Source organism: Prorops nasuta, unplaced genomic scaffold (genome assembly GCF_024137725.1).
Source record: "Prorops nasuta isolate Cenicafe-Biocafe unplaced genomic scaffold, Cenicafe_Pnas_1.2 PNAS00013, whole genome shotgun sequence".
NCBI lineage: Eukaryota > Metazoa > Arthropoda > Insecta > Hymenoptera > Bethylidae > Prorops > Prorops nasuta.
In genome coordinates this window covers 2,618,019-2,630,533 of record NW_027116810.1, presented here as the reverse complement: position 1 = coordinate 2,630,533, position 12,515 = coordinate 2,618,019, and the positions used below count along the sequence as shown (strand labels likewise).

Genomic DNA, 12,515 nt, shown 5'->3' with positions numbered 1-12,515 from the left:
TCTTTCTCTTTCTCTTTCTCTTTCTCTTTCTGCATGCGGACAGTCGAGCGAAGCCAGGAGGAAGGCAGGCGTGCAATTCCATGAAGATTCTGGACCGGTGCCTACTCTCTTATCTCAAGCGACGCGATTTAGACGTCGCACTTCTCTTTCTCTCTTTCTCTCCTTCTCTCTCTATGGCGTCCACTGCTTAACGTAAGAGGGGGGGAGGTCACATGTGTACCCCACACCAAAGGAGTTTAACGTGGATGACACACACAATGCGCACAACCGCAGAGGGGGCAATTCCCCTACTTCCCCTACACCCGCGGGACCCCGACCCCCTCGCCCATCGGTCTCAGCCGAGGAGTGGGGCAATTCCCCTACTTCCCCTACCCCTGCGGAATCCCGACCCTTTCGCCACCCGGTCATAGAACCCTCCTAGCTACTCTACTATTGTGGAAAAGGTTATGACATTTGTCAAATCAAGAATCAGATAAGTATTTAATTTTAAATAATAAGGTATATCTTATTTAATTTAAAGAAGTTGATTCTTTGCTCTATGTGGGTTGCAGATTGCTTTTGTGCAACCTGATATGCAGCGGTTTACATGAAATTTCAAGCTCTACCAATACAGAGTAATCGATGGATGGCTTTGGGAGTGATCCAGTTATGTAAAATTACAAAGGAATCATTTGTGATGGAATTGCGTGGAAATTTTAACAGGTCGTTAGAAGAAAGGCTTGATTCTCTTATCGAATTCTCCACAATTTATCCATGTCAGATAATGATTTTCTTTTTCTTATCAAAATATAATTTTAACATTTCAATGTAAAGCATGTGCCATGCTTTCTCTTATTCTTTTTTTGCAGATTTATCCTTTATTTAATTTAAAGAAGTTGATTCTTTGCTCTATGTGGGTTGCAGATTGCTATTGTGCAACCTGATATGCAGCGGTTTACATGAAATTTCAAGCTCTACCAATACAGAGTAATCGATGGATGGCTTTGGGAGTGATCCAGTTATGTAAAATTACAAAGGAATCATTTGTGATGGAATTGCGTGGAAATTTTAACAGGTCGTTAGAAGAAAGGCTTGATTCTCTTATCGAATTCTCCGCAATTTATCCATGTCAGATAATGATTTTATTTTGCTTATCCAAATATAATTTTAACATTTCAATGTAAAGGATGTGCCATGCTTTCTCTTATTCTTTTTTTGCAGAATTAATCTTTATTTAATTTAATGATGTTGATTCTTTGCTCTATGTGTGTTGCAGATTGCATTTGTGGATCCTGATATGCAGCGGATTACATGAAATCTCAAGTTCTACCAAGATAGATTAATCGATGGATGGCTTTGGGAGTGATCCAGTTATATAAAATTACAAATGAATCATTTGTGAGGGTGTTTTGTTTTAAGTTATTCACTCGAATAAAATGATTTGTTCTCACGAAAGGGAGACTCAGTTGTGCTAGGTTTAGGGCTCAATGAAATAAAAATAGTTTTATCACTCTTGCATCAAAACCAGTCATTTATATTTATCGTACCTTTTCTGAGGGAAAACCACGAACGTGGTGGAAACCCTATTTTCCCCTCTTTTAGCGGGAAAAAACCACGAACACGGTGGAAACCCGGTACACAACACACCGAAACTTGGTTATTAATACAATATAATTTACAAGGAGGTCACAAAGTAAATTTATAACTACCAAATAACTCTTCAACTGCGATTTGTTTGTATCTATCAACATGTAATGGATCGTTCGCGCCGAGATCAGCCTCGCAATTCCTTATATAATACGGCTTCTCCCCACCTCTCACGCTTCGGGTCCTTACGAGGATTTACGCCAACAGTACGCCACCTCTAACCAATCAGCTCTGTCGATGGTCTCTAACTGCTCTCTCCTGGCGGGAATTACGAATGCCGAACATCCCACCCGCCTTCGTCGCTCAGACGAACATAAATTAAGGTATCGCCACCCGCCTTGAAGGGTCGTCATCTTCCTGGGGCAGGGGGCTGAGACGTACAATAGGTCGCTTCAAGTTGCTGGTACTCGTTTTGATGGTTGCAACTCGCACTAGTCCATCATCTCCCGGATGTACTTCGATGATGCGTCCAAGGGACCACTTCGAAGGTGGAAGTCTGTCGTCGTTGATAACAACTAATTGCCCCACTCGAAAGTTGGTGGTTGGTCATCTCCATTTGTTCCTCTCCTGAAGATGATGCAGGTACTCACGAGACCACTTCTTCCAGAAGTGTTGCTGAAGACGAGAGAGTAACTGATACATGGAGAGTCGGTTCTCAGGCACGGCTGAAATAGGCAGATCAGGAATTAAACCTGGTGAGCTTCCTATGAGGAAGTGTGATGGTGTGAGGACAGTAAGGTCGTCCATATCTCCTGACATTGGATAAAGCGGTCTCGAGTTTAAACACGCTTCGATCTCAGCCAACACAGTGGCGAACTCTTCAAAAGTTAAAATGTGCTCGCCAATCACTCTAATCAGATGATGCTTCGTCGATTTTACTCCAGCCTCCCACAAGCCACCAAAGTGTGGAGAATGCGGTGGAATGAAATTCCAATCTATGCCAGCTGTTGCTAATTCCGACGATACCTGAGAGTAAAATTCTGAAGATGCCTTGAACATCAGTTTCAGCTAATTTGCTGCACCTTGAAAATTCGTCCCATTGTCGCTGTAAATCTTCTGGCAAACGCCTCTTCGACTGGTGAATCTGCGGAGTGCAGCGAGGAAGGCCTGGGTCGTGAGATCTCCTACAGCTTCTAAATGTATTGCCTTCGTGGCAAAGCAGACGAATAAGGAAATATAGCCTTTATAGGACCGCTGTCCTCTACCCTTTGCGAATCTTAAGCTAAACGGGCCCGCGTAATCAAGACCACTTACGGTGAATGGACGAGACGGTGTCACTCTTGCCGCCGGCAAATTACCCATCTGTTGTAAATGTCGTCTAAGACGAGCTCGAAAACATGTGACACATGCGCGAACATGGCGCTTAACTAATCGTATAGCTCCAACTACCCATACCTGTTGTGTCAGTAGACTCAGTGTTAATGTCGGTCCACCATGAAGTGCTAGCCTATGAGATTGTTGAACAAAAAGCTGACTTAACGCAGAATCCTTTGGAAGGATTGGTGGGTGTTTCTCAGGAAAGGGTAAGGCTGAATGATTAAGCCGCCCCCCTACACATATGATTCCGTGTTTGTCTAGAAATGGATTTAATTTTTGCAACACGCTACTACGAAGTAATAATCGCTTTTCCTTTAGAAGCGTCAATTCTTTAGAGAACGTCGAACTCTGGACCAAGCGAATAGTGCTTAAGCGTGCTTCATCCAACTCTTTGCATGTTGGCGAACCGTAGGCCTTGGGCGATCCAGATTTCTGTCGCCGACAATTGTCAACAAAACGATAGCATAAAGCAACTACACGAAACAATTTAGTCAGAGAAGAAAACCTTTTTAAAATCGGTGCTTCATCAGTAGATTGTGGAATAGGTAGTGCATTCACACAAGTTTGAGGCGGCTTAACTGAGATTGGTTGCTCAGGCCAATGCTGATTCGAACTTTTGAGCCATTTAGGACCGTGCCACCAAATTTAAGAGTCCTTTAGAAGAATTGCATCGATACCTCTAGTGGCAAGGTCTGCAGGGTTGTCGCGAGTAGGCACGTATCTCCAAACAGCCGACGGGAGCTCAGTTTGGATATAAGAAACTCTATTCGCTACGAATACTTTCCAGTGAGAAGGATGCTTCCGAATCCATGCAAGGACATCGCGACTGTCGGACCAAGCCATCACTGGTAATTTTTTAAACAAGTCCAATCGTAATACATGCCTGAACAACTTGACCAATAAGACTGCCCCACAAAGTTCAAGATTCGGTATTGAAACTGTTTTTACTGGAGCTACTTTTGATTTTGCTATCAGCAATGAGATTTGGTAATTACAGTCATCATCAATAGTTCTTAAATAGATTGCTGCTGCATAGGCACGCATGGAGGCATCAGAAAATTCATGCAATTCTCCTTTCGAAATACTCACACCTCTTAACCATCGGTTGACAGATACTTCAGGAACGTGCTGAAGGTTCTGGCAATAATTTTTCCATCGAAGTAATACATCAGTTGGTAGTGGGGAGTCCCAATCTAATTTTAAAATACAGATATCTTGTAAAAGGATTTTAGCACGTACAACTACCGGAGACAACCAACCAAGAGGATCAAATAATCGTGCTAGATTTGAAAGCACAACTCGCTTAGATGTGGCTTGACTCCAGACTGTGTCTATTTGTACATTAAAACTGAACCGATCAGTAGAAGGATGCCAAATAAGACCGAGTGTTTTAACAGCTTGATCAGAGATAATAAATTTGTCTACATTAGAATCGTATACGGTAAGACTGCCACTAGGTAGAAGCTCTGGAGTATTTGTTGCCCATTTGTCTAAATCAATCCCTGCAGTTTGTAAAATAGCTACCAGCTGATCCCTCTTCAATATGGCGTCAGACAAATCATCTCCACCCGAAAAAATATCATCTACATATGATTGTTCAAGTAAGCATTGAGCACCATATGGATAACGGTGTCCTTCATCAATTGCTAATTGTCGTAGAGTTTTCATTGCCAAATAAGGCGCGGAAACCGTACCGTACGTAACAGTAACTAGTCGATAATCTCTTGGAGGCATGTTTTGATCAGGAGCCCAAAGTATTCTCTGAAAATCTTTGTCATAATTCTCAACGAGAATTTGTCGGAACATCTTTACGATATCGGTCGTGAAAACATAACGATAACTTCTCTAACCTAACAGAATGAGCGAGAGGTCACTCTGAAGTGGTGTTCCAGTTAATAGGAAATCATTTAAACTACCATGACCCGCTATCCGTCGTTAGGCGTCGAAGACTACTCTAATTTTGCGGTAAAATGGTCCATTCTGTATTACAGCGTGGTGAGGAAGATACCACGCTCGATCCAGATTAAGTTCCCCTTCTGGAACTAATTCCATATGACCTAAAGTCTGATATTTTTGCATGAAGTCGCGATACTCTCGTGCAAGTTCAGGATCGCGGCCGAATTTTCTCTGAAGAGCTTGAAATGAATTGAAAGCCAAACCTCTTGTTTGAGAGGCGATCAAAGGTGGCTCGGCTTTAAATGGTAGTCTTACAATGTATCTACCTCTTGAATTTCGCAGATGCGTAGTCGCAAATTGTTTTTCACAAAACTCGGCCTGTGGACTGAGTTTAAACTTCGACTCTGGTACTTCCTCGATTTGCCAGAATAATTTTAAAATTTCAGATAAATCTTCACCGCCTATTGAATTATGAGCAGCGATTCGTGGTATGCGGACACAATCGTTTACATCACTGTAATTACGTTTATTTACAGATCCGGAAAAAATCCACCCAAGAGCTGTATTCTGTGCAATAATGTTACATCCTACTAATTGACGAAAACCTTGTCGTAAGATGCTTGCATAAATATCAACGCCTATAATTAAATCAATTTCTTTTGACTCATAGAATTGAGGATCAGCCCAACGATACTTGGAGAATAAAGTTAGATCGAAAGGTGACAATGTACTAGAGGCAAACGAGCGCAAAGACGAGTTAGAACCAGAGCTAAAAAATCAATCTTGAATTCTTTGTTGTCAGAGGATTGTAAACAAACCGTAACGCTGTAACGCGCAGTGGCATTTTTCGAAGCACCGATACCGATTACTGGTATATTAACACGATGACGCATTAGGTTCAGAGACTGAACTAAAGATTCCGAAATAAAGGATACTTCTGACCCTTGGTCAAGAAGTGCTCTAGCACTTATTTCATACCCTTTTGAACCAATAAGAGCTACCTGAACTATAGGAAGAAGGGACTGATTGCTGGCAGTATGTGCTTCAATTGAACGCGAATGATGTAACACTAATCATAAATGATTCTACTTGTTTTCTTGATTCGCAGTTCCAGGATTCTGTAAACCAGCATCCTGTTGAGTCTGAATATTATGTTGTCTGTCGTGATGCAACATAGAATGGTGACTACCCTGACATTTTTTGCAGCTACGTTTAGAACTGCAATTTCTCACTTGGTGTCTCCCCAGGCAATTCAAACATAAACCTAGTCGTTTTATCTCTTTATGCCTCTCGATGCTATTTAGGGTTCTAAATTTCTCGCATCGACCAACGTAATGCTCAGCCGAACAAAAAGGGCACTTCATTGCAGTAGTGTTAAAAGAACTGGACTGGCTGAAATTGCCTTTGTTCTTTGCTCCCGAGAAATGAGCCCTTACTAGCGACCTTTGATTATTGAAACCCGACGCTTTTCCTTGTGTGTCAGATTTTCCCATATGCGATTCTAGGTCGACTGAATGAAGGGCTTGAATACTGCCTTCCAGAAATTCAGTCATTTCTTTGAAACTCGGGGGTTTTTTGCGCGAGGAAGCATGTTCGAACTCGGAACCTTCAGAATGCATTCCTCATGTGCTTAAAAACGTTTCCCAAGACTTGCGAGTTGTCGAATCAAGACGTTCGCTTAGGATTACCACCAAAATATCGTCCCATGAGTCTACTGGTCTGCCTAAGTTTCTCAGCATGCGCACACTGTGATTAAGATTATCTAATAAGCCTCTTAACTTCGCAGCTGATTCCTTTTTTAGCGGTGGGCTCTTTAGTAAAGATAACGTCAAATTATAAACTTGTAACCGCAAATTGGAAAATCGATCTTTCAATGCATTCCAGGTTGATGTGTAATTAGCGGTGCTTACTGTTACATCTTTCACAAATTCAGCAGCCGAATCGCGTAGGCATCCTAATAAATATTCTAATTTAACTACATTAGAAAGTAGAGCCTTATCGTGAATTAACGAAACAAAACGATTTTCGAATGCTTCCCAGTCTTCATAACGACCGGAAAACTGGGGCAGATCTATTTTTGGTAATTTTAAATTATGACAAGGAGTCTGACTTTGATCGCCACTGACGATCGCATTATTCGATACAATTGATCCATCATCCGGCATTTCGTTCAAAGCTCGTTCGAGTTCATCATGACACTCGTCTCTTATTGTTTCAACATGCGCAAAAAATGACTCGATAACGTATGTATCTCCACTAACATCGTCGCGTACTATAATGTCTTCATGACACTTACAAAAGTCTGACCAATAGCTTCGTAATTTCTCTTTTCTATCGCGAATTATTGCTCTGGTAATGCGGTTCCTCTGAATAGTCTTAAACGCTGGCAAGATTCGCGAGATATTGTTAGCGCGTTCTCGCTGTTGCGCAATAAGCTTTCTTGTTGGGACAGGCGTCATAGTTAGTATATTAGACTTCCAACCGTCAGAAAACAACGCGTGTAAACAAACGCTACGACTGTCGGCACACTTTAGATTCGGACTATTCAATACAAAGAACAAGAGGTGGAGAGGCACACTCGGTTCACAAAGGCTTAACAACAACTTACTATTAAGCTTGAATTGAATAAATCTAAGTCGTTAATGTAATCGCGATCAATAGTCACTTAATCAACACGCACTAACAATCAGATTTATACCCTCAACATTGATTCACACTCAAACACACCTTGTTAATTTCTAAACAAGCACAACAGATTACCTCCCTGATCCGGCTCGAAGGACCAAATGATTTGTTTTAAGTTATTCACTCGAATAAAATGATTTGTTCTCAAGAAAGGGAGACTCAGTTGTGCTAGGTTTAGGGCTCAATGAAATAAAAATAGTTTTATCACTCTTGCATCAAAACCAGTCATTTATATTTATCGTACCTTTTCTGAGGGAAAACCACGAACGTGGTGGAAACCCTATTTTCCCCTCTTTTAGCGGGAAAAAACCACGAACACGGTGGAAACCCGGTACACAACACACCGAAACTTGGTTATTAATACAATATAATTTACAAAGAGGTCACAAAGTAAATTTATAACTACCAAATAACTCTTCAACTGCGATTTGTTTGTATCTATCAACATGTAATGGATCGTTCGCGCCGAGATCAGCCTCGCAATTCCTTATATAATACGGCTTCTCCCCACCTCTCACGCTTCGGGTCCTTACGAGGATTTACGCCAACAGTACGCCATCTCTAACCAATCAGGTCTGTTGATGGTCTCTAAATGCTCTCTCCTGGCGGGAATTACGAATGCCGAACAGAGGGAATTGCGTGGAAATTTTACCAGGTCGTTAGCAGAAAGATTAGATAAGGATTTTATTTTTCTTATCAAAATCTAATTTTAACATTTCAATGTAAAGGATGTGTGATGCTTTGTGTTACATTTTTTTGCAGACTTAACTTACAGAAAGTGAAGGAATTCATACTAAAAGTTTAATGATGACCCTACAAGTAAAAGATTCATATGAGAAGGATGCAATATATGGATGTTTAGGTAACAGCAGAAATAGACTACACCCAAAACTCCCTGCATAATAAAAAAACCAAATACACAAAATATTCTTGCCAAGTATTAGTAAAGAATATGTATAAGTATACATGAAACATATTTGAAACAGTGGGTATCTAAAAATACAATTAAAATTTCCGCAGTGCATCAATGTTCATAAAAAACTTATTTTTCTCTCATTTCCATAGGGTTTGACGAAGTTTCTGTTTGAACATTTGATGACGGCCTTGAAAGATTCATGCAGGAAATGAATAATGAAATTAAAAACGCGACAGTTGGCACTAGAAGAATAATTATTGCTTCATATGGAAATTGAAGTTCTATAAAAAGTCCTGTTCAAAGAGTTGTCAATTTTGATACGTAACAATGGGACAATGAATCCAATGGAGTGTTGTAACTTATGGTGGATGCATTTCTTTTTTTTACTATCCTGACGTATTACTTTGTGAAGACAAAATATTGTACTTATATAGTCAAGTGCTCACCTCTCACGAGAATCTTACAACAACTTTTTGAAGCTGAATTGAAAATAATAAGTCATTAAATATAATGACATTAAAAACTATTATTTCAATTAAAACAGATGATATTCTTTTCAGGATGAAGCAAATCATATTTTTACAGCCACTCTCATATCCATGCACGTTTACTTTTACTTGATTTTATTTTATAATTTAACTATTTTTGAATTCAATTTTTGCAATATTATATGTACCATAGATTTAGATTTTTATTCTTAAATAATCATATTGTTAGTTGTCTTATTTGAAATGTTATTAAAAATATCAATCATTTTCCAGCTAGCACGAAGAATTCTTTCAGGGTAGTTATTAGATTTCATGTTATTGGATTCAACATTAATTTTTTCTCGAACCCTTTAACTATTATAAAACATTTGGTGTTTCAGAATGAATTCATTTTTGTTACTCAAAATGGAATACAAAAAGAATTATTTGTGCAATAACTGCATGGGTTGCTTTTAGCACAGTAGTTGTAATGATAATTAAGATATTGTTTTCAAGAATCTATTGTCTTCGAATTTACCAAGCAATTATATTAATTGGTTTTAAAAGAATACAAAATATGGTGGAGCATTTTTTGTTATTCAATTTCTTCAGTTGTAAAATTTACACAATTATAATAAACATACATATATATTTATGCATATAATAAAATGAACAATTTGTAATGCCTTTCCCGTCAGTGTGAGGGGCCACTCACACCACGGGTTTTCCCATTACCTTCGCCCGTCCTTTCCTGTCGGTATCAGGGCGCCAGTTGGTCAGTTGGGTGGCCAACAACCCTACGTTATCAGTTGGGTCCTTCGACCCCATTCTTTATGCATCTCATACGGCCCTGCGGCCATGCATGTGGACGGTAGCGGTAGCCAGGGTCGCTCAGTATGCTAGGTCGTGGAGAGAGGGGAGGGTTCCTTACGGAAGTCCGAGCCTCGCAGACCTGCCTGCTGAGGGGCATACATTTCTTCCTCACCACTCACACACAGGTGGTGGTGAGGAGTGCGGGAACATGCGGTATCATTTGCCAAAGCATATAGTTTGCCAGGAGCGGACCACCACGGAGGCAATGTTCGCGGCCCGTCCAGCCATAGCGCAAGCCTATGGGATTACGGAGGGCACCGGGACACATTCCAACGGGCTAACTACGACCCTGCGCAACCCACCATGCATTGGCCGGTATCCAGTCGTGACGTACGTGCAGGCTGGCCTATAGCACACGCCTCACGTACGCGAACCGACCCATGGCTGTCTGAGTGCCGCGTCACGCGCTCACCAGCACGCACGGACACATCAGCACAGTCCCATGGTCGCGTTCCGACTGCCTGCTATGGCAGTCTGCGCACGACATTCGCGCAGCCTGCTTGACGCGCGTAACCAGCGTTCAAGCCAGACTCGATGTTCTATTTCCCCTCCTCGTGGGGACTTATAGACACTGTCATCGTTTTAGGACTCCCCGAGGCCGCTTCTCCTTATCTCAGGTTGCCTGGGTTGTTTGGCATGACCCTGCCTTACTTCTCAGGACAACCTGGACATCGTTTACTGGAGCGCCGGTTTTTTCATCCGGGCCTCTGCCTGTCAACGGGGTCTATCCTTGACGTTAGCTATAATCCACTCGTGAGCCTATCTCACGAGTCGGTAACGTAGGGATTAATAATATCCACTGTTCGGTAGCTTTTATGTTCTTTATTCGGTATCTCGTATACGTAACGGGGAACTTCGTTACAAATTTTATTTGTTAAAGATTTAATACAAGAATATTATTTTTTACTCTCAATTTCTTTGTATTTTGACTTAATTCTGAATAAAGACGATTATTGAAAAGTTTCTGTCAGTATTATCAATTCCTTTTTTATTCCTATATATTTCTACAACATCTCATCTCTTTATAATATATTTTATTTGTAGTTTGCTGCTAGGAGCTTTCTAACAACTTTGAAATTCCTCTTCTACTTCTTCCGATAAACGTTCAAATGATAAAATATTTATGTTTTTGAAGGCACCTTTTTCTCATGTTTATACGGAGAAAAATAAATAGCACTTGCTACTATATTTTATGAATGCATGATTCATGCTTGGCTAAATATATGTTATAGAAAAATTTTAGAAAATAATCTAAAGAGGAATAGAAAAGCTATGTAAATTTTGTTAAATATTTGGAGTATAGATAGAATTTAAACTAGGGATATGGTAAAAATATATTAATTACACTGAAAATTAAAGCATTTTGAAACTTTAAATTCCTATATTAGCGTTATAAGCACAGTATATATTAATGCTAATTAATGCTTTTAATTTTCAGCATTTGTTAGTTTGTAAGAAAGATAATTCAATACAATTTTTTTAGCAACAAACGTATAAGGCATTGTTACATAAATATATATCATTTATTTTGTGAAAATTTGTTCATATTTCTAACGAATCTTTTGATGTTTAAAGCAATCGAATATTTTAATAATTAATTGATATTATTAATCTCATATAATAATGAAGATAAAGGAGATTTTATGTTCACTCTGAAAGTCATATTAAGTAGTATAATGAAAATAACATTTAGTAATTCTTTGTAAAGAGGATAAAGTTCAGCATTCTGTAAGGCTCTTTTCTTAATCTACATATTATTAATTGTCAAACTCAAAGTTCTCCAAATTTACAATTTAATAAATTGATTTCAAAAGCTTTTTATACAATGCTTGCGTCTTATTCAATACAACTCATAAAAATGGAGTACTGTATATATCTCTTTCAAAAAATCCAGTGATTAGGGTAAGGGCGTAAAGATTTTTGAAGCTCTTTGGATGATTTTAGAAAAAAATGATTCCTTTAAAAAATTATCAGCCTCACCCTGTAACTGAAATACAATATTAACAAATTTATAATACTTTTTTGTTAATAAATATCACGATGACCCGGAATTTTTTAAACAACCTATTATTTTTTGTTTCATACATTTATTGCTTATCTCAAGAGATTTTCAAAATACTGTAAATAATTTAATTATCGTTTTATCTAATTGCTTCGCTCCTTTCTTCTTATTATAATTATGTGATTGTGGGATCTTCAAAAAGTCCTTTATTAGGACTTGCCCTTAGAAAAGCATTTCTTTTTTTTAACGGATATTTAAAATCTGTAGAACGGTAAAACGAACATTTTCAGATATTGGCTGTGAAAAATTATTTAAATAAAAAAATGGTATTACCTCGGCAGGTTTCGTCCTTTAATTTATAAGTTAATTCTAAAATAGGGAAATATTCGTCCGAATAAATTATATAAGAGTTTTGCTTTTAATACCAAAGTGCAAAAATAAAACAAATTGAAATGATAATCCTTTCGATTAGTCAAAGTAGCCGAAATAATGAAAAGCTTTTAAGGTGGTTCTTGTCGATTTGCAAAAACTTATGATAATTATCAAAAACAGATATGTTATTCTCTGAACTTCACAGAATATGATACATTTTTTTCGACGTAGGTTGCCGAAGAAATTCTATAGAAAAATTCCTTGAAAAGTCTGATCTTAACTTATTGTTTATGGGAGACGGCGTGATTCTAACTTGTAATATACAGATTGCATCTGACAGAAATTTAAGATCAAATTAAAA

The 12,515-nt window shown here is 38.8% G+C and overlaps 4 protein-coding genes across 4 annotated transcripts; all 4 read right to left on the bottom strand.

The window, feature by feature from the left end:
* Positions 1–2,172: 2,172 nt before the first annotated feature.
* LOC136778067 (uncharacterized) lies at positions 2,173–2,625 on the bottom strand. Its single transcript, XM_066734679.1, has one exon. The coding sequence runs from the start codon at positions 2,623–2,625 to the stop codon at positions 2,173–2,175; it is 453 nt and encodes a 150-aa protein (XP_066590776.1).
* Positions 2,626–2,634: 9 nt separating this feature from the next.
* On the bottom strand, positions 2,635–4,749 carry LOC136778066 (uncharacterized). Its single transcript, XM_066734678.1, has 2 exons — positions 3,621–4,749; positions 2,635–3,416 (listed from the first exon to the last, which is right to left on the bottom strand). The coding sequence occupies exons 1-2, from the start codon at positions 4,747–4,749 to the stop codon at positions 2,635–2,637; spliced, it is 1,911 nt and encodes a 636-aa protein (XP_066590775.1).
* A 129-nt stretch (positions 4,750–4,878) lies between these two features.
* LOC136778065 (uncharacterized) lies at positions 4,879–6,458 on the bottom strand. Its single transcript, XM_066734677.1, has 2 exons — positions 5,929–6,458; positions 4,879–5,608 (listed from the first exon to the last, which is right to left on the bottom strand). The coding sequence occupies exons 1-2, from the start codon at positions 6,456–6,458 to the stop codon at positions 4,879–4,881; spliced, it is 1,260 nt and encodes a 419-aa protein (XP_066590774.1).
* A 3-nt stretch (positions 6,459–6,461) lies between these two features.
* Positions 6,462–7,298, bottom strand: LOC136778063 (uncharacterized). The gene has a single exon (XM_066734676.1). It carries the CDS (start codon positions 7,296–7,298, stop codon positions 6,462–6,464), a length of 837 nt encoding a protein of 278 aa, XP_066590773.1.
* Between the last annotated feature and the right edge of the window lie 5,217 nt (positions 7,299–12,515).

Bases quoted from the DNA above. Each gene is read 5' to 3' on its own strand.
- LOC136778063 (XM_066734676.1), bottom strand. From the start codon at position 7,298: ATGACGCCTGTCCCAACAAGAAAGCTTATTGCGCAACAGCGAGAACGC.
- LOC136778067 (XM_066734679.1), bottom strand. From the start codon at position 2,625: ATGTTCAAGGCATCTTCAGAATTTTACTCTCAGGTATCGTCGGAATTA.
- LOC136778066 (XM_066734678.1), bottom strand. From the start codon at position 4,749: ATGTTCCGACAAATTCTCGTTGAGAATTATGACAAAGATTTTCAGAGA. The intron at 3,417-3,620 runs GTATCGATGCAA...TGTTTCGTGTAG, and splicing joins TGCAGACCTTGCCACTAGAG to TTGCTTTATGCTATCGTTTT.
- LOC136778065 (XM_066734677.1), bottom strand. From the start codon at position 6,458: ATGCATTCTGAAGGTTCCGAGTTCGAACATGCTTCCTCGCGCAAAAAA. The intron at 5,609-5,928 runs GTAGAATCATTT...TTGATTTTTTAG, and splicing joins ACTGCGAATCAAGAAAACAA to CTCTGGTTCTAACTCGTCTT.